A 24,291-nucleotide genomic window follows, 5' to 3' on the forward strand; every position below is an offset into this window, starting at 1 on the left:
TCAAACATTTCATCAGTCCCTTCATCGTTTTAATTCCCAACATCACCTTATATCACACTTAGCTAATGAAATAGATAAAAATGTTTAATGAATATTTTGTTATTTAAAGTATGTTCACATTACAATAAAGCATTCTCAGTGTAAAAACTTTTGGAGTTGACTTCTTTGCTTTGTTAAAAGAAGGTTTTTAAGCGGATGGTTGACATACAATAGGCGCTTCCAAAGCCTCGTTGGAATGCAACATCATTTACTACCAGCTCACTTTCTTCCACTTTGTGATAAAAAAATATTATGTTTTGTGCTCACTATTCTATCAACTAAATATCCAACAAGGTAGTAGAACCATCTTGATGAAGATCACAGATTAGTCTTCAGTACTACTATAGATATGGATCAATTTCAGCGTGTCTCACACCCACATTCCAAAAATCCTTAGAGAAATAACTGCAAAATCATTCTATCTTTTTTGGAAAAACCTTTAGCAATAAGATTTTTCTTTTTTTAAGTCTTCCATCTGGCAACATACTAAGTTTTATACACCATTTGCAGCCAACCCGATTCTTACCCTTGGGTAAGGGGACTAGATCCAAAGTCTTATTTTTCATTAGAACAACGTATTTGGTAGCCATAGCATCCCCTTCCATTCAGGAGAGTTTTTTGTCTGATAAGCTAAAAACTGAAGGCCCCTAATCCCGCATGATGCCTTCCCACTAGGCATAGTGAGAGAAGGTTCAGAGGCAAGCCAGAGCATAAGGGCAGTCACCACCCCGATCCCATCCCAATCAAGGCACGAAGGGTCTGATCTCTTTTCCACACCAAGCGTAGGAAGGGGAGAGCCCGTATCAGAGGCAGTCCCCAGCCAAGTGACCCTTGGTATCTAAGCTATATTGCCCTTCAAATATAATTTTCTTTATTGTAATTAATCAGGTCATGCAAGCTAAATATATTTTTAAAGTATCTTCCTTTGCCTGAAATATAGTTCATTACAGAATAATCTATAAACAAACCACACAGCAGAAAGCAAATTACTATGCAAAGTCATGTATGAAACTATGCCGTCAATGAAGAATCTTCAACACTTGTCTCTGGCTTCAAAGGCCCTTGGAGTCCATTATCTTCACATGGAATCCAATATATTAAAGGCAGGTTGGACACTAATCTCTCTAGAGTTGGGAAAAGCTTTTATTCCCATACCTGCTGCTATTTTCTTGGAGAGGCTTGCTATAATGGGATTAAGCATGTAATATTAGTTCAACTTCCATCTCATCCCTTGCTCCAGCTGAGCACCTGTCAGCATTAAACACCCAGTAATACAATATAAAAATCATTCAACAAGGACAAGGCAACTCTTATAGAAACCTGAGCAACTAGGATCAATTGTCTAATACCATGCAATAACCTCTTGCCCAATACCATAATCTAACCATCACACCTGAAGAATTCCTCATGACATCATGTTTTGTGATTCCCGGAACTTAATTTCAGATTCCAAGCCCATTAATGGAACTTCAAACTAATAAAGACAACATTGCAATTTGCATCTTGTGGCCCTGGGAGCTTGACTTCTTGCTTTATACTCAATGGGGCTTCTGGTATGATTAATGTGATGCAGTTTCATTTCAACACAGCTCTGAGAAATATCTCTCGACTTACAGAAATATTTCCTTCTTTTAGTAACAGGCCTTGATTCTTTCAGTAACTAATATGCATTCATCTTCACAAGGTCAAATGACTCGTATTACATGTTCCATGCAATTTAATAGAACACAGATCAGTGGATGTTATTTTTAGATGTTTAAGATGGCTTTAGAACTACTGCAAATTGTGTTGAGATAGCATTAATGAATATATTATAGTGTATGAAATAATGGATCTGTGTTACCTGATCTAATTGTAGAACGCAGAATCAATCACAATCTTCCATGCCTTGTTCAAATCTCATTAATAATATGAAGAACTGCAAATTGGCAGAACAAAAGAATATCCAGAGATACAAGCTTACATAAAAATAAATCTAACCAAAGCCAAATCCAACATGGCTTAATCAAGCTGCTTATTCCAGCAAAGGGCAATTCAGAAGCACAGGACTATGCATAATGCACAATTTGGGGTACGAATGCCAGAAGTTAACATTAGTGGGTATCCATGACAAGGAAATCTCCTCTAGTCAAAAACAATCTCAGAGTTAATTTGACCAAATATGTCAGGACAAGAATCCCATTTACTCTGTTCCCTGGTTTCCCAATATCCACCGATGTACTGATATGTATCGTTCCCTTTCTCTTTGTGAAACCACTGGGGTTGCCATCCTCTTTCTTGGAGCTTTCTAGCCTTCACAGTATAAACTTGCGTCAAAATTTCGCTGTCTTAGAATAAATTCCTATTTGTGATTATAATTGATGTTCATCAACAGTAATCAGGTAAAACTACTTGGTGCAGACTATTAGGGAAAGACGCCCAAACATAATAGTTTGTCAAAAGCACACCTGTAGAGTTAAGTGATAATCAAGAAGATTTACCTGACGTTGCCTCTGCTCCAACCTCAACTTTTCTGCATTGGCCAAATCATATTCTCCATTTTCCAGATGTCGTTGATCTGGTCTCAGCCTCGAATCTGTTGGCGGCAGTTTTTCCTAAGTATACAATTAAACGGTCAAGTTATAAATTAGAGAGAAAAATTTATTTAAATTTTTATTTTTAAAAATGCCTCCAAACAAAACATGTGGATGTTATCTTTTTGAATTACCTTCAACCCCGGTGTTAGCTCATTGAGAGTTATAGCAAAGCGTGTTAAATTGTATCTAGTGGGATTCTTTGGGGGTTTGCTCCTTTCCCACAATAAGACGGGCTCAGATGATGGATCATCGCCCTTGGACTTTGAAGCAACATCATTATTTATGTAAAACAAGCTTTCATCCCACTTCCCAAACAATGTTGATACTGTATTCCCAGTCCTATTCTGAACCAACCCTTGAACCTGAAAAACAGACCAAGAAATATTCATATCAAAGCATGTACACTATCGAAGACTTTTGAAATACTCCATTTGAAATTAATCAGGTAGATGAACTAATTGCTACTGACATCAGGAGATGATAAACACTTACCTGATGAGGGTTACGATCAATTATAGATTGCTCCTTGAATTTCAGTTTACAAGAGTATTCCTGATTGCCCTGTATACGCATTGTCCCATAGTGATCACAGTACAGTTTCCCCAATATTAGATTGTATATAGACGTTGTAACCTGCAAGCAACTAAAACTCATGAAATTAGTCAATCAACCCAAGACAGGAAACCATGAGCAAAGTTCAAACTACTGTGAAATCCAAGCTCTCTTATGAGAAATCTTAAGTACCTTACTCCACTGAAACACCTCACCATCATCGAATTCCAGTGTGAGAACTCCAACAGGATCTAGCTGAATTGATCGACCCCAAAACTTGCTCTTTAAATTACTATCTGCGTAAAATTTCCACCCTCTACCTTCACAGTGGCATGCAACAATCATGGGATGATGACTGACCTGTATTTATATAAATACACATCTTTAAAACACATGAACTTGCACTATGTAGCATATTCTATTATTGGTTTTCATGTACATAAAAGGGTAGAATGGATGCAATAAATAGAATGGAGCATCTTATAATATAAAACACGGCATAATAAGTGAACTGAGATATTTATGCATAGCAAATTCAGATCTTCCTCCTATGTAAAACAAAAGCAAGTTATTATATTGAGGGAAATAGGTTGTAAAACAAAGACTTTACCATTCTTGTCAAACAGATGGTTGCTGTGGGATTTCTCAAAAAAAGACAATCAAGGATGCATTCCGGGAGTGCAGAGTTGCCAGATAATTATGGGGATGGTTTGCCTCTTGATATGCTATTCCTTTTGCCAGCCCGCTACACTGAAAATGGGTCATTTTGGGAGATATGTGGTGGATGACCAAACAATATAGTAGAAAACATATGGAATACCAGAAGGTTGCTAAGAATTTCCTTTTTATTTAACCGTAGACATTTGTTGGAGTTTTTGTCTTTTTAAGTGGTCCCAGGGTGGATCCCAGAGTGGCGGTTAGTCCTCGATTCCCAATCAGGTGAGTGTGAAAATACAACACCCCCCCTGAGGGTTTTGGTGTAATGGAAAACCTAACATGGTATCAGAACCTTGGTCCAGGTTTTATTCCCCGATTTGCGTTGAGGGAGGGTGTTGGATTTGCACACTCACCTCATTCGGAATCGATCATGCGGACTAACCGCCACTTTGGGATCCACCCTGGGACCACTTAAAAAAAGGTAATTCAATACTCTAACAACATCGAGCTACTCTTGATGGCACGGTTCCCCCTTCTTTTGGTGGAGACTACAGTGTTTAGAGCAGGATTGGCAGGTTCAGATTTTGGCTCGAATCAAAATTTTCCATGAGGATGTAAGCTGGCCCATTAAATGTATGCTTTGACGGACACTTTCTTTATACAGTAATGTACTATCATATACATTTTCAAACAAACAAAAAATCATACTAATCAATTTATCCTCGTGTTGGCCCCTGTATAGTATATTCAACAACACAAAGTTAGTCTACTTTAGACTTGGCAACGGCCCAGTACACCACAAAGGAGAGTCAGTTTCGCACCTTGGAAAAACTTCGGAATAACTCTGTATCTAAAAAATACAATTAATGATAAAAGGGCCTGTTGTCGCGCGGATTGACACGACAACGCTCAGACCGGGGGCTGTCACTCTGTTCCCCGGTCTCTCCGTTTAAGCCTGTCTCCCGCGGCTAAGGGGGGTAGACCCTGTGAAGTGATGAGACCAACTGTCGACCAGTTGTTTGGGAGACACGAGATACGATGAAAAAAGGGCTCGATGGATTTGATAAATTGCAGACCAGTGCCTTGTGGAGTTAATGTTTAAATGATTACTTTTTAAATGATATAGAAACATGGACCATGAACAGCAACCATCTATCATGAACGAAAACACAATGCTCTTTAGAATGACCAAAACGATATCCAGCAAAAGAAAAATTTAAAAGATAAATGCCTTAAAATACCACGAGAATTATAAATTGACCAGATATCTATTTCGCATCTCGGAAAAATTTAGATCTTCAACATGAAAGATATATCGTGAAAGCAACTGAAACTGACAAAATGATTTTCCACAAGAATTTTATTTTTTCAAAAAAATTTTAAATCTTTTTCAATTTTTATTTTTTAATATTATAAAAATTAAAAAAAAAAAAAAAAAAAATCTAAAAAAAAAAAAAAAAGGGGGTTAAAATTCTAAAACTAAATTTTGAAATAAAACTAAAAAAATATATTTTTTATATATTTTTTTTTTTTTTTTTCAAAATAAAAAATAAAACAAAAAAAAACTAACCAAACTTTAAACTATTGAAAATATATACATAAACTTAAATCTAAAAACTAACAAAATCTAAAGCTAAAATTTAAATGAAACTATATAAAAGCCAAATCGCATTTTTATTTTTTTTATTTTTATAAAACTAAACTAAAATAAAAATGAAATTAAAAACTAAGTTAAAAAGAATCTACGCTAACCTTTCAATATACATATGAATTTATATTCAAACGCAAAGATTGATATCTAAAAAAAAAAAAAATCGAAACTACATATGAACCCGATGCTAAAGCGAACCAAAACGTAAGCGCATAAATGAATATAGCAATCCACTGTGCATAATCGTGATACCCTACGGCGACTGAGGGTAAGAAAACAAAAACCGCAGGCGGAGAAAAAAATTTACGATTCAGGCGCATTGACAGAATGCGGGCTTCAGAGACACACAAATTTTAGCGGGGATTGAAGAAATTTCGAAGCCGATTGGGAGTTTACCTTAGCAATACGTTACCTGAGCGATGGAATTCGATTTCTTTGTGTATTTGCAGGTGCCGCGTGAGGAGCGATGTGCATAGAAGCGAGATTTGCAGGAACGCTTCCAGGTTGAAAAATCTGCGTGATGAGCTCAGAGCGTGAACACCTCCAAATTTTGACGGCTAAAACAACGCAGCCACGCCTATATCGTTCGAATACGTGCAGACAAAACGATACCCGCAGAGAGCTGAGCGTTTATGAATGGAACGGTTCTCACACTGCCAGCCGACACACTAGTAAATGAAGCGATTTGCTCATGCGATGAACTGAAACCTTGCCTCAGTCGATGGTGATGACACATCAAGATGCCATTTAGGACTTCCTTTCCCAGTGAACTGATTGAAAATCGATGCTGCCGGTTCGGATGAAAAATGCAACCTTGATCTCCTTCTGAAAATCTGATCTTGATGAAAACCTTGAAGTTGAAAACACAAAAATACAAAACCCTAAAAAAAAAAAAAAAAACTGTACAAAGCAAAATCCTGCAATCTGAAACCCTAGAACAGCTGCTAATTTACAGATTTGGCCCCTGAAATGCCAGATTTAACAATAATTGCAGTAATGCTTTCAGAATATTAGAAATTTTGAACTTCACTGTGAACAGAAAAAAAATCTCTCAATGTAAAACATGAAATAAACTTAAAAATTTAACCCAGGGCACAATCAGCTGGGCTCTGCACAGAACAGCATGTGGGAGTCGGCTGGTTCAGCCCAGAACTTCCCCAAACGCCCACAAATACCCTTTAAAAGATGTTTTCCTGCACATCTCAAGCAACCATCAGCAAAGAGAGAGAGAAAGCTGCTAGATCTCAGGAAATAATGGAGATACCTGCCATTATTTCAGAAACCCTAGCAGCCCTCAAACCCTAGCAGGTGAACAAGATACCTGTGCTCACACTACTCTAAAAACAAGCTATGATAAATGGGTGAAAACTGAAATATGCAGAAAATTAAAGATCTCACAGCAATTCCGGAGAGTAACACCAGCCAGTTTTGAACCCCAAAGTCTTTTTATTAACCAGAAAATCAGATTACAAGAGAGCTTTTCAGTACAGACTCACAGATCAGATGATCTGAAATGACCCCCTAAGACCCTATAAAAAGGGAATGATCCTAACGGCTAGTTCGAGTGATCCATGTGGAAATGATCTCGACCGTTGATGAGGATCAAGACATCTCTTGATCTCATCCGTCGATTTATTCACTTAAAATATTATTATTTTATTAGTTAGGGTTTTTGCTTGATTTTTTTAATTTTTATTATTTTTCATTATTTTATTATTTTTATTCATTTTTTAATTTTTTAATTCATTTTAAAATGGATCACTGAACTAAACCTTCGGAAACATCACCTAGGACCTAGGACTTAGGACTCATGAGGGGATTTAAAACATTTCTCGACCCTCAGGACACGTTACATCATGACTTTTACAAAATTACATCTTAAGGGACAAACCCATTTAATACAGACCCTCACAAAACACCCAGCTCTGCGACACAACGATAATCTAGCAGATCAACACACTAGGCTTCTCCTAAAGTTCTAATGACAAAATCAATCCCGGCTTTGGGGTCAGGTTTGAAGGAAAACTCTGCCGATCCGTGGATCGGTGAGACAAAAAACCTTCCGGGACGTAGATTATCATCAGAAAGTTAGGTCCACCTAGGCAAATTACAAACATGACTTCATGTCTGCTAAGATTATTTACAATTAACACATGCAGACTGGGTTTACAATCAAAAAATATCAAGCTGCTGATGATGGCAGGATGGCACGGACATGCTGATCACGTGCTGCTTCTTTTTGTCAAGAAAAGACAGGGTGCACTGCATGGGTAGTTGACCAGTAGGGGTCAACAGGGCCAATCACTCTAATAAAAAAAACATACAATGATATAACTATACTAGACACTAAATTCAACAAGTCAATAGTGCAAACATGAGTTTGTTGTTCACGAGCAAGGGCAGTGGCATTCCAAGTTGCCCACCAGAGTTACTATCTCCGTAAGGCATGCTTAGCATTGTTCTTTTTGGGCTGGTTTGCTTGAGAAAGCAAGACTATTTGTGATTTGCCATTCATATACTAGTTCACCCCACATAAGTGGGACTGCAGATAACTGTTCCAATATAGCTTGTATGAAGCATCACTTACCTGCGATAAAATCCAACACAAAGAGAGAAACCTCTCTTCTAACGACTAAACTAAATTGTCTATATGGTTTCCATACAAGTAAATACTGGAGCAATATTATTAGCAATTACTTACCATATGTTTGCACTAGTAGCTAGTAAAAGATAAGACAAACAAAATTTTGTATCCAGTGCTTGCCCTGATCAAAATGAACCGTAACATTATTTATGCTACACTATGGAAGAATTCCAAAAACATGAAGGGTTTTTGAATCATGAATGGCTCAGAAATATAAAAGAAAACCACCCTGATTCAATCACGTTTCTCCCTTGCAATTGTCCTAAATATTTTGATATGCTCCAAAAATTAAGTTCCCTTACAGAAAATTGCAATACTATGAGTTCTCGTTAGTGTGTGGTGGATCTGCATGTACATGCCATTAATATATACAAACTAACCTTTTCAGAAATGAAACGGACACCTTTATCTGGATAATCAGCCTCGTATGTCTCCCCCAAAAGAGGATTGAAAGGCTTACAATTTCGACCATCTGTGGATGCATAGCCAGACACTGCAAAGGCTGCTACATTTAATATCCGCATAAGGCTGTTACCCTGAAGCACATCAATAAGAAATGCCTCTAGTCAGAAAGGCTAATTTCTTAAGTTACAGGTTTTGGATTTCCTTAGATTTCTTTTCCATCCATCATAAATCTAATAGACAAAACTAAATCTAGAATGAAAATGGCAGTCAATAGTAAATACCCCTTGATTTGGGAGTCTGGACTGGTCATTCAGAAAAACAATCAGATTTAAGCAAGTTGCTTTGAAGAATATGCTGTTATTATAGCAGAAGGAAAGTACAAAACAATGATATGACAAAATTATACAAAGCCAACGAGATCTATCCTGTTTATGGGAAAAACACACAAACATGCCTGAAGAAAGAAGATGATAAATGCTTTCCAAAAACATCTTTTGCAGATCTATACTGGAAGCAATAAAGTGTTGAAGAATTACATTCAGTTTCAGATGTCAGACATTTTGAGCAGCCTTATAGTTATTACAGTCATGGTAATGATATATGTTCCCCAACAGAAAAAGCATAATCCCAGAATAAGTCATTGCTGAAAGAAAGAAGAAAATTATGTTCATCTCCATGAATGACCAAAGTAGATCAATGTGACTCAAAAGTGCATCCACTAAGATAGTGAAGAACTACAGTAGTGACATAAATTAAATCCAGTGAAACAAAGAAGAACAAGAGAAGGAATATAACCCCGGGACAGAAAAAGCAATCCCTTCATTGTAATTCAGAAATTTTCCACAAGGTAAAAAGCCAAGTCAGACAGCAAAGCCATAGCTGAATAAACTTATTTAAAAATATTAAAATAAAGACCCAGGAATAAACATAGCAGAAATCCACTAGATCGGGAAAGAGGAAATCAATATCTGGGTGTACACTTTGAATCATATCTACTTTGAGTTTCCTAGTTTATATACCAGCATTTAGCGACCTTCTAGTTGTGTTAGGATCAGATCCTGACTGTCATAAAACTCAAAAGACGCTGCATTTCAAAGAAATGCCAATATCAAAAATGCCAGCCCAAAACACAAACATTAAAACCTAATACAATCTACTCTTCAGGTCATATCAACTGAAAAGAAGAACCTAAACCAAGCAGCACAAATAATTGAGAAAGGAGATAATCAAAATGCTCTTAAACATAGCAACAAACTTAAATGGGGAAATATACATTTAACATCCATGCAAGACGAATGACAGATTATGGCACAAGAAAAAGAATAATTGAACAGTTCTTCACTGGCACCTATGGGCTATAAAAGGTGGCAACTTCATAGGGATGACAATACCAGTCAACATCTAATAGCAAACAAAAGCATGGCAATGGAGACTAACTTAAAAGGCACTATCAACTAATAATATTAGAGAAGTAACATTTATGTTTTACAGCTACAGGATATTGTTGAAAGCTCGGGACAGAAAACGGCCAGTAAAGGAAAGCTAATGCCATTGTCCAGTGATATGAAAGCATACTTGCTTGTAAGGGTGCACATTATAATTCCAGAAAACAAAGCACATGTTAATCAATGAATTATTTTAAAATTGGCCTGTTACACAGTACTTTTCTTGAATACAAGGTATTTAGTCATGCAACTCGAAACTTTGAAAAAACCATGTTAATAAATTACTCATTGTAGCTTGCCTGAGTAAAGGTACTTCATAATGCAACTGTCTGTGAAAGGACCAATGTTTGAGAGACGAGAGTTCATAATGCTAAAATGTTAACAAGAAAGGACGACTGCATCCATCCAATTGACCACTGACAAAGCCCCTTGAAATTTCTTATCTCAAGATTCAAGCTACCCCAAAAATGGCAAACTCCCTAAATGGATGACTATTTTCACTTTTTTATATATCAAATAAAAATAATCTGACTTTCACGTGTAAAGATGAGAGATGTTACCCTTTTGCCCCATTCATATGCCCGATCAAGTAGGTAAGAATACTCCAAATCTTCAAAGCACTTTTGTAAGGATGAAAGAGGCTCATTGAAATACACAGGAAGGCACACTTTTGTGAGATCCTTCCCAATATTGTCTTTAATCATGGACCAAAGACTCACTCCTTTCTCCTTTTCCTTTGGTTCAGGTAGGCTCTTTCGCCTTTGCACATAAGGGTGGTTAAATCCGACCATTTGCATGTCTACATCAACACCATTCCTTGAATTTAAGAGGGCCAAACCGTCATCTGAATCAACTGATGATCGCCTGTGTCCAGAATCCGTTCTCCTTAATGAATTAGATGATAGAAACTCCCTTGTGTCAAAATAAGTAGATTCATCCTCATCTGATTCTTCCTCTGGTCCATCTTGCCTCTCATTGTCATCATCCGAATCAGTAACACTCCCTTCTGAAAAAGCATTAAAAGAAAATTAGTATAGAAGATTTCAAAGGTAATCTGTAAAACCAACTACTACTGAGAAACCTAAAGTGCCCAGTCTGAAAAGGCTTATCTCAATGTTAATTCTGCACCATTTTTTTGGAAGCTGCAACAGATCTATAATTTATCTTCAGTTACAATTGTTATATGATTACTAGGATCAAAGAGCTAAGACTCAACAGGAAATGTACTTTTCCAAGGATGGTTATGCTGTGAAAGCCAGCACAATTTGACAATTTTTTAATGATAGAAATATATTTAGCTTCTATACAGTGTTGAAGTGTCAGCCACTTAAGTCATCTGCTGACAAGTTGAACAGGCCAACCTGATCAAACAATCCACATACAAGGAGAACAGAACAGAAACCAACATCATTGATAGTCTGATTTGGCCAACCTTAAGACTTGGTCAACCAACAGGCTAACAATCCCAGATTCTTGATGCCTCGAAAACTATGCAGACAGACTGATTAGGTAAAAGATCCCACATTTTAGTGGCTCCTGCTCACTGTAGCCATAGTAAAAGGGATAAGGTGGTTACAACCATCAGGTATAAATAAATGTAATGTATTTCTACAGTTCATGCAGCCATTTTGCATCAATGCCTTGTATTATTCTTCGAGAAATTGCTTTGGATAGAAAAATGAAGGACATATTTGTCTTGATCCTATCCATGCATATTGTGGATGTGATATATACCTGCCTGCATTATGTTTCTGTTGAACTATTCTGGTTATTACCATATTAGATCTGTATGTCAATCAAATAATTTGTCTATCATAATAATTTTAACAATAAGTATTAGACTTGTCAAGCAGACAGCCAATATCTGAACATTGTTGAAATTTAACAATGGGTACCAGAGCCAAAAGGTGGTACCCAAAAGGTTGGGAGTATCAACTTTTAATAACTGGTATCAGAGCTTATGATTTGGCTCAAAGGAGGCAGTATTGGATCCGACATTTGAAGTAAAAGGTCAGGAGATAAAAGTTTCCAGGACACAGAAACATCAGACATGCAGGTCCGCGTGTCTGGCACAGTGTGAAGCTTTGCTCAAATTCACAGAAAATGGCAGGTTGGGAGCAGCAATATTATATACTATAAAATATCAAAACCCAAAAAAGAAACGAATAAAGAAAAAAAAATGGAAGTTCAAAAACTGAAATTGTAAAACCTGGAATTTGCGAGGAATAAGAAGGAATGAGATAATTATGCCAATTTCCTATCCATTGTGAATAGTGGCATATTTCACTACTTATTAGGCCAATCCAAGTTCGAAAAGTATGAAAACTTACAAAGTATTGTGTCATCAATTTGGATGTTTAGCACAATTATAAAGTCATTGTTCTGGGTTGAAATAAAACGACAACTAATATCCTTATAAATAAACAGATTGGAATGCATGTTCATGTGCATAGCACTATTTATCATTGATTGCCAATAGATGAAAAGGTAAATGAAAATCCCAGGCAGGACATCTGAAAATTCTACTCATTACATACAGTATTCAACTAAGAAACCCTCTTTGGCTTCTTCGGCAGAAATGTCAAAAGCATCTGTTACAGAAGATAATTGTAACAAGACAGATATTCATTGATGGCTCATCTTCATATTCAACTTGTAGGTCATTCTGAAAAATTATGAAAATGAACGACCCGATAAATTGCCTTGAACAGTTGAACCTGACAAGAAATCAGACAAATGGTGAATGCTTGCTTTGAGAAAAGAATCTTGTTCATTGCTAGCAACGTGAGGACAAAAAGTATAATGTTTTTGGCATTTTTTTTTGGTTTTTGTGTCACATGTGGCCACAAGCATGCAAAAGCTCTCTGCCTGTCGAAGAGCTTTTGCAAGCTCCTGGCAATGTGGTATGCTACAGGGAGAACATTAGAATCAACCAACCTCCAACAGCAACACCCCCAAGAAGGTCCCAAAGCTCCAACTAATGTTCTCTATAAATAGGAATGTCTTGTACCCAAAAGCAGGACCAGGGAATGTGCAAATCTTTAACCCTCAAAGTTCTAATGCAAAACAATAAAATTCACCTCTCTCAATAGAAGTTTCCAAGATCTTAACCCTGTGAATTTCCAGCCTTAGTGTTGTTATAAAATATGGAACAAAAAAGCAGCATAAAGTGAACAATATTTCAATTCTTAACAGATTAATCTTCTACGCAATCCAAGGAGAAAAGATACCAAAATGTCCTGACAAATGTCAGCTCTCTAGGGCAATCCTATCATTCCTAAACTAGATCTGAAAACTCAATTCTCAGCAAGAAATATAACCGTAAATAATAATTCATGAACACATTGAAGAAATTCAAATCTGCAATTTACACAAGTTGTGGAAACTTCATTAATATACACAGGATGAAGTTGTACATACCATAGCCTTATCACAAGGCTAGTACAATCCACTATTTCTCCAAAACCCTAGCTAGAGAAACAATGAAAAACCCTAGCTAAACCAAGGAGCTCCATAATGCATGAATCACTCAAACAAGACCTCCAACGCAAAATGTCCTCCTCTTCTTTTTCTTCAACAAATACACTCTAGAGTTTCATCTCAAAACCCTAATCTCAAACCTCTATGGAATGAAACACCAACCCTAATCTTCAAGATGCCCCCAAGAAGACCATGAAATCCTAGCAACTTCAAAATGTCGTCCTCTTCTTTTTCTTCAACAAATACACCCTAGAGTTTCATCTCAAAACCCTAATCTCAAACCTCTATGGAATGAAACACCAACCCTAATCTTCAAGATGCCCCCAAGAAGACAATGAAAACCTAGCGACTTCAAGAGAGAGAAAGAGAGAAAATACAAATCAAAAGAGAGAAGATGACTTGTGTGCACTCCTTTAGATCACAATCTCACACAAATGAAATGAAAAATGATCAGTGATATGTGATAACAATCATCTTCAACATCTTCTTCGCAAGATCAAAACCTAGTCATAATAGCAATCTTTGACAAAGGTGTCCTCCTCCCAACTTATGACTTCTAGGATTTTCTCATGAACCCTAGCAAATCACTTCAAGAAGACAACTACACATAGAAGAGTATGATGATGAGAAATAAGAAGGACCCTCTCCTTCCTCCATATATATGGGATGTAAGGGAGGCCAATGTGGACCCAAGCCCTTTCAAGCAACCTACAATAAACACATGTAAGTTTACACAAGAGGAGCGATCCACTCCAAGGGTACACATGTTAAGCTCCAAGGTGATGTCATACAATAAGGGATCCAAGATGATGTAGCTGAAGAAGGTGTGTCCACCCCCTATGTCACAAGCCTATGCAAACTCCATCACTCCTCCTGAGCCATGTACTCTAGGTTGAGTCCCCTTGCACAAACATTATCATAGCCCAAGTGCTCCCAAGCCAACTCCAAGCCTCCATCTAGAAAACCATGCTACCCTGCGCCATCAAAACATGCACAGTGTCCCTCCTACTAAATAGGCAGTTCTCCAAGCAAGTGAACCTCTCCATGTGTCCATCTTGAAGGAAGTCCCCTAAGTTGTCAAGAGAATACCAACTCCCTATGGTAGAATACCAATTAAGCAACCCCTTGAGGTCAAGCAACTACTAAGATATCTTTAATGTGTCAATACATCACCAACCATCTCCCATGTGCCAACCCATCTCCAACCATCCAACAGACGCATGTACAACATGTGCCCCAAATCTTATGAAGCATCCCCAAACATGGTGCAAACACTTTTGGAGTAACCCAAAAGATGATAAGGAAATGGTGGGTATAGGCTTCCCAATCCCTAAGAGTAATACCCATACAACCTTTCCTCTGGAAGCATAAGATGGGGTTGATACTAATTAAAGATCTTTAGATTGCTATGCAAAGGCCCATACCAAATGACATGAGTGACAACAACTATATGAAACTAACTGATATAGCAAGGGCTACTATTGTGTTGAATCTATTAGACTTTGTTTTTCTATATGTTTTCAAAGGAGAAGATTGCAAGGACATTTGGTTGACCTTTGTTATGTTCCTAATATATGCTTCTAAATAACATGTTTTCTTCTCCTTTAAACATTTTTTTCCAATAAATGTAAGTGAGTGGGAAACATATTACAATTATACCCAATACATCTATTTCTACATAGGTACTATTGTTGTCAGTAAGATTCCTCATGGAAGCTCATTACTTTCTTCTACTTATGTTCATTCTCATATTAGCACTTTTCATTCTTTTATTTCACAATCATATTAGTAATAAGATTGTCCCTGTCCATGTGTCATCATAATGCATTCGGTACCTACTACCACCTTGTTTAGGAAATCAAAGCATTCCCTACAAGATGAACACCTTTAGTAACCACTCACACAACCAAATCAAAGATTGTAACGCCACTACTTTTCAGTGGTTAAAACCCTCTATGATGGAAATAGTCCACAGCCCAAGCCAACGTGGCCACTTGAGGAATTTTATTTATACAAAATAAAATATTTTTACATGAGAAAGTTCTCACAATCGATCATCAGCAATTACCCTCCATTCTCTTTAAATAAAGACCATGGACCAATTGGGTGTTAAGCCACAGATCAATAGCCATTAGTATCAAGGAGAATATATCATGATCATTGAATTACAATGCATCAAATGCATACTAAAGACACACTTTCACCTAATAGACACATTAGACCAAGTTGAACTTAACTAAGTGTCTAAATATTCTAACACCCCCCCTGTTAAATTTTGGTAGCTAGGACAAGTGATTCTACATATGCTTAGTGTTGAGCATGCAGAAGATGTCCAACAAACTTTTCTAGCAAAGTGACTTTCATTTTTTCCTATATAGAGGTACATTAATTATTTTATTAATTAATGTTGGCTAAAGTAATGATTTATTATAAAGTACCTTTAAGTAATTTTATGATTAAATTGTGACTATTAGATTTAAGGAGATGATGAGATTTATTTAATCTCATCCATAGATCTTGTCATGAATTACGAGGTTGACTTCATGGATTACGAGGTTGGGGGAAAAGGTTAAAAGTCATCGCTTGGAGAGAAGATGGCACACATTCCTAGGCAACACACACTTCAAGAGAAGTTGGCACACATACCAAGGGGCAACAAGTGAGAAAAGGGAGAGAATAGAGAGCACACAAACCAAGGCAATTGGGCATGCAAACCAAGGCAAGCTGCATGTGTGAGAATGTTGCACAAAAATCGAGGCAATTGTTGGCACCCAAATCTAGGTAAAAACTTATTGCTTTCCACACAAATCGAGACAAATTTGTTTGGCACAATTTTCTAGGAACTAGGATAAGTTTTATTGTTGTAATAGATTTTTTATTTTCCTTTGCAACCTGAAATAAAAACAAAACATGAACGTTGATTTTCCCAAGTTGGCTTTCCAGGGTTAAAAGTTGTGTAAACATTTAAGTGCTTGATATTTGTTTACATTGTGTAAAATTTGTTAGAAGCTCAGCAATATTTCCTATGGATAAATTTCAGATCTAGTTTTTTTTTTAAAACTAAATTATGGGTATAAAATTTACAAGCACTCTAAATCGATTAGTCGAGCTGAGAAAAAACTAACATGGTATCAGAGCCAAGCCACTAAATGAAATTCAAGCATTGCATAGGTTCTATCTCAAAGGGGTTTTTGACCTTTCTAAAGTTTTCAACGACAGTTAATCAAGGATTGATTTACCATGGCAACCAATGTCACGTATGAAAACAAGCTATAAAGAGCATCAAATTATCTCTAGTGGAAAGTCCAAATTACAATTGTTCTCAAGGAGAACAAGTTATCGAGCTTTGCTAGCTCCACAGTGGTTGCGCCTACATCAGATCCTATTGCCTTAAATCTCCATGAAGTGAAAGATGCTAGAGCACGGAGGATCATATTGGATGGGCTAAAAGGTCACCTAATTCCCCATTTGTCCGAGAAGAAGACAATGAATGAGATGTGGGATGCACTCACAAAATTGTAGCAAAGAGACAACCAGAACTAGAAGATGGTACTAAGGAACAAGCTCCATAGCACCAGGATGTCCAAGGGAGAGAGAGTGACTTCTTACCTTACCAAGCTCAAGCGGGTTTTATTTAACATGGCAATCATGGAGAAGACAATCCTTGATTCCTAACTAGCGCATATAGCCTTGAATGGCTTTACAAATTAGTGGGATGTATTTGTAAAATGCATCGTGGGATGAAACCATCTTCCCACTTGAGAAAGGTTGCAGGATCATTTCCTACAAGATGAGATTTGAGAAGGGTCTCAGCGTGGACACCAAAAGAATAAGGGTGACGAGGAAGAGAACCCAACTTTAACATCGAAGAGCAAGAGAAAGGCCAAAAAAGGCTCGTTTGAAGGATCTACCTCACAGGGAAGGAAGAGGAAGTTTGATGCCAACAAAGTGAAATACTTTGCTTGCCACTAGCCAAGGCATTTTGCTACCTAGTGCCCTAACAGAGGCAAACAAAAGAAGTAGGTCACTGCTACAACTGAGAGGAGCAAGTTTGCCGCAAGATTCAAGGATGATTTCTCACTCACTGTGTGTCTCTCTACTTCAATGGCCACCAATGTGTAGTACATTGATAGTGGCGTTTTATTTCACATGACTAGAGTGCGAGACTACTTTACCAATCTGAAGGAGCACAGTTTGGACTTCCGCATTGAACTTGGTGACAATGTCAAGTACAGGCAAGCAAGTAACGAAACTATTAATCTTCAAAGGGAGCTCGAGAAACCTCTATTGGAGAAGAACGTGATGTACAGTACAAGATAAAAGAAGAATCTGATCTTTATTAACCTTGGAGGACGAGGGTTATGTGGTGACTTTTTGAGATGGGAAGGTATATATTTATCCCAAGGGTTCCAACTTTGGCACAATAAAGGTGCTCAGAGTGAGAAGGAACATGTTGTACAAACTTCAATTCAACCCACCTAAAGCATTTGTGAACAGCAACAGAAACAGTAATCGTCGATTAGGGGAATTGTGGCATAACAAGATGGAATACTTGTACCATGGAGCACTCAAAGTGCTTAGAGAGATCGTGACAAGTCTTCCAACTTTTAGTATGGATCAACATAACGTGTGCAAGGGGTGTGCCAGGTACAATTACACCAGACCATGCTTCGCAGCAGTGATAACAAGTCCAAGGGGATCTTGGACTTGATCCATTCAAATGTATGTGGGCCCATGTTAGTCGTGTCTATTGAAGGGTTCAATTAGCGTTGCATCATGCTCTCAAAATATCTAGTGTTTCATGACAAATCAAAACACATAGAGATCAGGTATCACTTCATCCAGGATTGTGTGTTAAAGGGGGCAGTGAAGCTACAGTATGTACCTACAAATGAGCAAGTGGCAAACATCCTCACAAAGGCCTTGATGAAAAGCAAGCTCATCTTCTTCAAAGATAAGCGAGGGGTGATGCAAAACACTTTCCTTGCTAACAGGGAGTGTTGAATTTTGGTAGCTTGGAAATGTGATTCTACATATGCTTACTGTCGAGCATGCAAAAGATGTCCGACAAACTTCTCTAGCAAAGTGACTTTTATTATTTCCTATGTGAAGGCACATTAATTAATTTAATCTGAAATGTCCCCTAATAATAATAAAAATAAATAATATAATATAATATTAAAATATAAGTAAATAAATAATAAACAATAAAGAAAAGATAATAATGATAAATAAATAGTAAAAAATAAATAAAGAAAAGATAATAATAGTAAATAAATAATAAAGAAAAGATTGTTAATCTAGGTTGTCATTGATGTCAATAGCTGATGTCAATAGTTGATGATTACAACTCTTGTTTAAGATGTCAAGACACAAATGAAGTGTCAATCATTTATCTTGATGATCATAATGGAAGACTATCGTATCACTGATCTTGATGATAACACTACATGATGACATGTCCTACCTCCGATAATTTGATGATGACATGACAAATCTCCAACAATGTGAACCTTGATGTCCTTATGATGAAGACTACATAATGATGTTGCATTTGATTGATGAAATATCCCTACACTAGTGACCCTATGTTAAAGAAGGCAAGGACATGATGATGGTGATTCTATGCTGAAGAAGGCTAGGACATGATTATGAAGACAATCAACGAAGAAATCAAACCATGAAGAAGCCCTACACTCAAAGGCATTATGCCCTGCCTCCATTTCTGCACTCATAAATAATCAGTCACATTAAAAAATATTGTTTTCTACCTAGGCAAAATTCTTTAATGACACCTACACCATCTTGAAGAGCATAATTTTGCCTTTCCAACGAGCCATTACTCAGCCCGAAACTCCAACCGGTTTGAAAGTTATTGATTTAACAACTTAATAGTGTAATTCTGGTCAGTAAGCCGACCTGAGCTTCTCTCCCATGTCGGTTTGCCCTTAAGAGACATGCCTCTTCGGTTTGGTGAGCGAATTGGTGTATAAATAAGAACTTGTTCATCCATTTCTAGTATTATCTCATCACTGAATCAACACAGAAGTTTGGTGATCCTTGAGATGTTCATATCTCATGAACAAGAGCTAATATCTATGCCTTTCCTTGCAGTATTAGGGCTGATAGCACTTCTAGTTTCAGACTTTGAAAACTCAGACCTATTACCTTAATGCCATGATACAGCTGCTCTGAATCAGATCAGTGATAAGCCTTAAAGATTGGGCCAGATTGAAGATATATTACAGAGGATTCAGGACTGATTTGGCACCATTACTTTGAACCTGCATTAACCTTGTTAACCTTGCTTCATTGCTGAAAATTCGGTGGCTTTTACAGTGTTCTCGGACTATGGAAGGGTTGGTTGCTTCAGACTGTGGAGGAGTCATTTTTGCTGGAGTGTTTGGTCCGTTGTGAAGATTCAGTGAACTGTGGAAGGGTTGTTTTCGTTGGACTATGAAGTAGTGACCTTTTGGGGGCAGACATATCCTTTGTCTTGAAGAAACAACATTAGTGTCTTTTGAAGCAGCCTCCTCTGTGTCTCTTGAGCAGATCCTTGTTGGAGCATCCTTGAAAATAACTTAAAGACCTTGAATCCGTCACTAAATAATTGTTTTGAGCAGTACTTGGAGCAGCCTTTTAGGACCCCTTGAAGCTGATCTTGACTTATTGTAGAGATCTATTGTGGACATTGGTTGAAAGTTCTTTAAAGCAGGATAGACAGCTGGAGCATTGGTGAACAACAACATCTTCTCTTGATGAGAACTTGAGGACTTGTGGGCAGTGAAGAATAGAAGGCTCAACCAATTGAAAACACCCTTAATTGGAGAATTCTTGGATAGCCTTTCTTGAAGACATCTTGTTGGGAAGCCTTAACTATTCTTGAAGAAATTGTTGGAGACCATGATGTATTAGTCATCATGAGGTGACTTGGGGAAGATGTTTGGGTATGATGAAGAGCAGTGGTGACACCTTCTATATGATAAGGTTGTCATTGATGATGTAACATGAAGACTACAGTGAAGATGAAGATTGACAGGGCTCAATGAAGAAAACCTTGGCAGCCGTGAAGTACAACCAAACATACCTTGACAAAGTGAAGCTATAGGGTTGGTGCCTCATAATTGACAGGGTTGGTGCCTTGGAAAGTCCAAGTTGGTGCTTGGCAAATATGAGATTGGTGTCCTTGGAGTTGGTGCTAAACTCAAGGTTGGTGCCTTGGATAAGATAGGGTTGGAGCCCTAGAGGATCGGAGTCCTGAAGAAACCAGATCGGAGTCTGTACTAGATAAGGGTTGGTGCCCTAGGGGTTGGAGTCTCTAAACGCAAGGTCGATGCCTTGAGAAGATAGGGTCGATGCGTTAGAGGTCGGAGCCTCACAAAAGTCCAAGTTGGTGCTTGGCAACAAGTTGGAGCCTGGGAGATTGAAGATCGATGTCTTCATCTAGGTTTGGAACCCTATATATATTGTACTTGATTTATTGTGAAAAAAAATTAATAAATGCATTTATTCTTATTGTTCAATTTGTGTTCTAAATATAAGCGATCTAACTAGTAAAAATAACAATTGAAAAGAAATAACGATTCACGCCCCTCTCAGTGTTTCCAACAAAGATAATAATAGTAAATAAATAATAAAGAGAATATAATAATAATAAATAAATAAAATAGTAAATAATAAACTTGAGTTCTAAATAAATATATATAAAAGTAAACTATAAAAATAGTTAAAAAAATTAAAGTTAACAAAAAGTAAAAAGGAATAAAATAAGAAAGAGTCAAATTAGGAGAAATATTAAATTAAGGAAAACTTAAAATAAAAAAATAAAGTTACATATTAAAACATGGAATGTGTGCATGCGGTCCCCTTTCCATTTTTTGGTCTATTTAATGGATGATGAGGAAGATGAGATTCATCATTTCTTCATCCATTTTCTTGGGAGAAAAGTGTTGTGAGACAAAGGATTCTCTGGCAGTAATACATTGATTGAGGGCTTGGGGTGGCCAACTGTAGAAAGATTATGTGCAGCTGGGCCTACAGTTGGGTGGAGAGTCGTCACCAAAAAATTTTTTGCGGTTAGCAAAATTAAAATAACACTCAACTCCAAAAGCACAAGTAAGGAATATCATTGATACAGGTAAATGGTCTCTACTTGTGTTTTTTGAAAATTCTATGTTAAATAGTTGAATAATTGAGTGTTGATTATTAATCATATAAATTGATGTAATTATTTGTATACTTTAAATCGAGGTTGTTACATATGGTATCAGAGCAAGTTACAACCCTTGAGGCCTATGAACCTTGGCATGCATGTTCGATTTTAGTTAGAAAACAAAATCTATATGTAAATTGAATTCTTCATCTGGTTAAAGATTTCTATGATATTATTTAATTAAATAGAGAAATAATCTGATATATTGTTTTATCTTGAGAAGAACAACAGTTAATAAAAGTAATTTCAATTTTTTATTAAAATAAAAAATAGATATGAGAGATTTTTTATTTACAATATTAAAATAAAATAAAATACTTATTATTAATAAAACAAATTAAATAAAAGAACTTATTTATGTGTAATTTACATATGCCTAAATAATTACTCAATGTTTAAATTTACATGTCATTATAATCAAGTGCATTGGCTTATGCATGCTCTCCTTTGAAGTATAAATTACTAATTTGATAGATGGGCATTAGAAGTTTGAATTAGAAAATTTTATTTTGCATAACTTTAACATATACAAACACAACCAATTAAATCCCCTTATTTCAATTAAAAACATTTTCCATTTCATAAAATAATTAAGTTTTCCTTTAATTTCTTATCACGAGAGGACTACGAACTTGTGGAGTTGGGATCTCACTTTAAGTGGTATTGCCACATGAAAATTGCAATACGGGGATACAGAGTTCACTATTTATGCGTTGGATAAAATTCTACGGATATTCGCTAAAACGACTAATTTCACTATTTTTGGAGGACATATAATGGATGGCTAAAAATGGTTAGTTTTAACTTTGGACGCATAAAATTTACCTTATTAAAGGTGGTCCTCTGCTTCCTTTTGTAATATTTAAGTTTAATGCACCCAACTTATCGAATTCATTCTGGCAAGGTTAATTTAGCCAAAATTTGGAGAGTTTTGTATGCTCATGGCTTTTTGGCAATAAAAGTTTTCTCAAACCTCTTCTATCCCACTGCAACAACTGATTGTATTTGCATTTTGTCAACGTAAAATTTGCCCTTTTTTCCTTTGTCTCAAGTTAACTGTTTTCATTTCAGTTTCAATTATTTTACGCTACTATTACTGAAATCAGAGCGAATTATTTTTGAAATTTATTGGGTCTTGACTGCGAACAAAGCCTTAGTGTAATTAGAAACATGTTTTTCCCACATGGAAACTACAATCGCATTCTCTAGATGAAAACTAGGTACGGGTCGTTATAAGCTCGATAGTTCTTACAGCCTTTGCCATGGTTAAACAATGAATTTTGGTGACATATTATTTTTGCATCTTATATATTGGCTTGGATAGTTAAAGTTACAGATTCATATGTTTAAATTGACAAATTATTTGTGATATATTAGTTTGATATATAAATATATAAGGTTTCTTATTTAATATTTTGAAAACATAAATTTTAGGAAAATGGTATAACTAATAATTTAGGTATAAAAGAAGATATATAAAAGCAAGTATATTTTTTTATAGAATATATTAATTATAATTAAAGAGGTAGTGTACAGATAATTGGGTAAATGTGTGTGATGAACTTTCATATTAAATATAATATATAAAAAAATTATCTATAGGTTAAATATTGATATTATTATATTATGCTCAAATATATTGGGTTGTTATATAACGTCAATATGAGTTAAATAAAGTTATGAATTAAATTAAAAGTAATGTTAAATATGGAGTACATATAATGTAAATAGAGGTTATATTTTTAGTTTCTTTAGTTATCATTCTTTTTGAAATAGGCAGGTAGGAATAGGAAATTATTTTATATTAACAAATATTACATAAAGGAGAGATGTAATTTGTCCAATGAAACACTTTTTATGTGAAGTATTCATATTCTTACGCCAAGGTTAAGAAAATGGATGTTATAATTAAACAAGCAATTTAGCAATGTAGATTTGATAAAGTTACCCTATGGGATAAAGGCAAAGGTGGAATTTGTAAATTTTATAATGAAAATAACAATGGTGGCCCTAATGAGTCATAACTATGACCACCATGTAATGAGTCATAACTATGACCAACATAGAATGAGGGTATGAATTGAAATGAGTAATAGATAAGATAATTAAGGTGAGTGAGTGAGGATTTCACAAATAACTAGAAGAAATCAACCAGAAGTAGTGGGACCAATATAGCCCAGGTTCAACAACCTGGGAATATGCAAATGCTATTTTTAATGACTTTCCTTTTGATTAAATTGTGTGGTGAACTAGATAGGATTGCATAACTTAGCTAAGGTAGATACTTTTATGGAGCATATAAATCATGTATTATTGTTTAAATTTTATTGATACATCTAAATCATACAGTATGATTTCTGTTATGGTTTTAGTTAACTGTTATGTCAAAATAGGGTTGTTGAATATAATGTTGGGATTAGGTTTCATGATATCATGATATGAGGATAATGATGCACATGTGGTTCTTATTTATATAATTGTTACGATAATGATATTGTATGCACATGTATGCATAAGGATTATGATGTTATGTTGAGGCATATTGACATGTGGTTCATTTATTATGTGATGATATGTCTTTGATGTTAAATGTTGATGTTATAACTTAGGAGTATATTACAATGTGAAGC

At 36.1% G+C, this 24,291-nt stretch overlaps 1 protein-coding gene across 1 annotated transcript in view; it reads right to left on the minus strand.

The window, feature by feature from the left end:
- Positions 1 to 1,906: 1,906 nt before the first annotated feature.
- Positions 1,907 to 24,291, minus strand: part of ORP1C (OSBP(oxysterol binding protein)-related protein 1C) — a 79,491-nt gene continuing 57,106 nt past the window's right edge. The window contains exons 4-10 of the mRNA XM_089430978.1: positions 10,530 to 10,975; positions 8,500 to 8,655; positions 3,360 to 3,527; positions 3,108 to 3,248; positions 2,747 to 2,977; positions 2,520 to 2,633; positions 1,907 to 2,331 (exon numbers count right to left, since the gene is read on the minus strand). Coding sequence (XP_089287104.1) covers positions 2,164 to 2,331; positions 2,520 to 2,633; positions 2,747 to 2,977; positions 3,108 to 3,248; positions 3,360 to 3,527; positions 8,500 to 8,655; positions 10,530 to 10,975 — 1,424 coding nt within the window. The 3' untranslated portion in view covers positions 1,907 to 2,163. The remainder of the gene's footprint in view (positions 2,332 to 2,519; positions 2,634 to 2,746; positions 2,978 to 3,107; positions 3,249 to 3,359; positions 3,528 to 8,499; positions 8,656 to 10,529; positions 10,976 to 24,291) is intronic.

Source organism: Pinus tabuliformis, chromosome 6 (assembly GCF_031772625.1).
Source record: "Pinus tabuliformis cultivar Carrire ecotype Pingquan chromosome 6, CPIR1, whole genome shotgun sequence".
Classification (NCBI taxonomy): Eukaryota; Viridiplantae; Streptophyta; class Pinopsida; order Pinales; family Pinaceae; genus Pinus; species Pinus tabuliformis.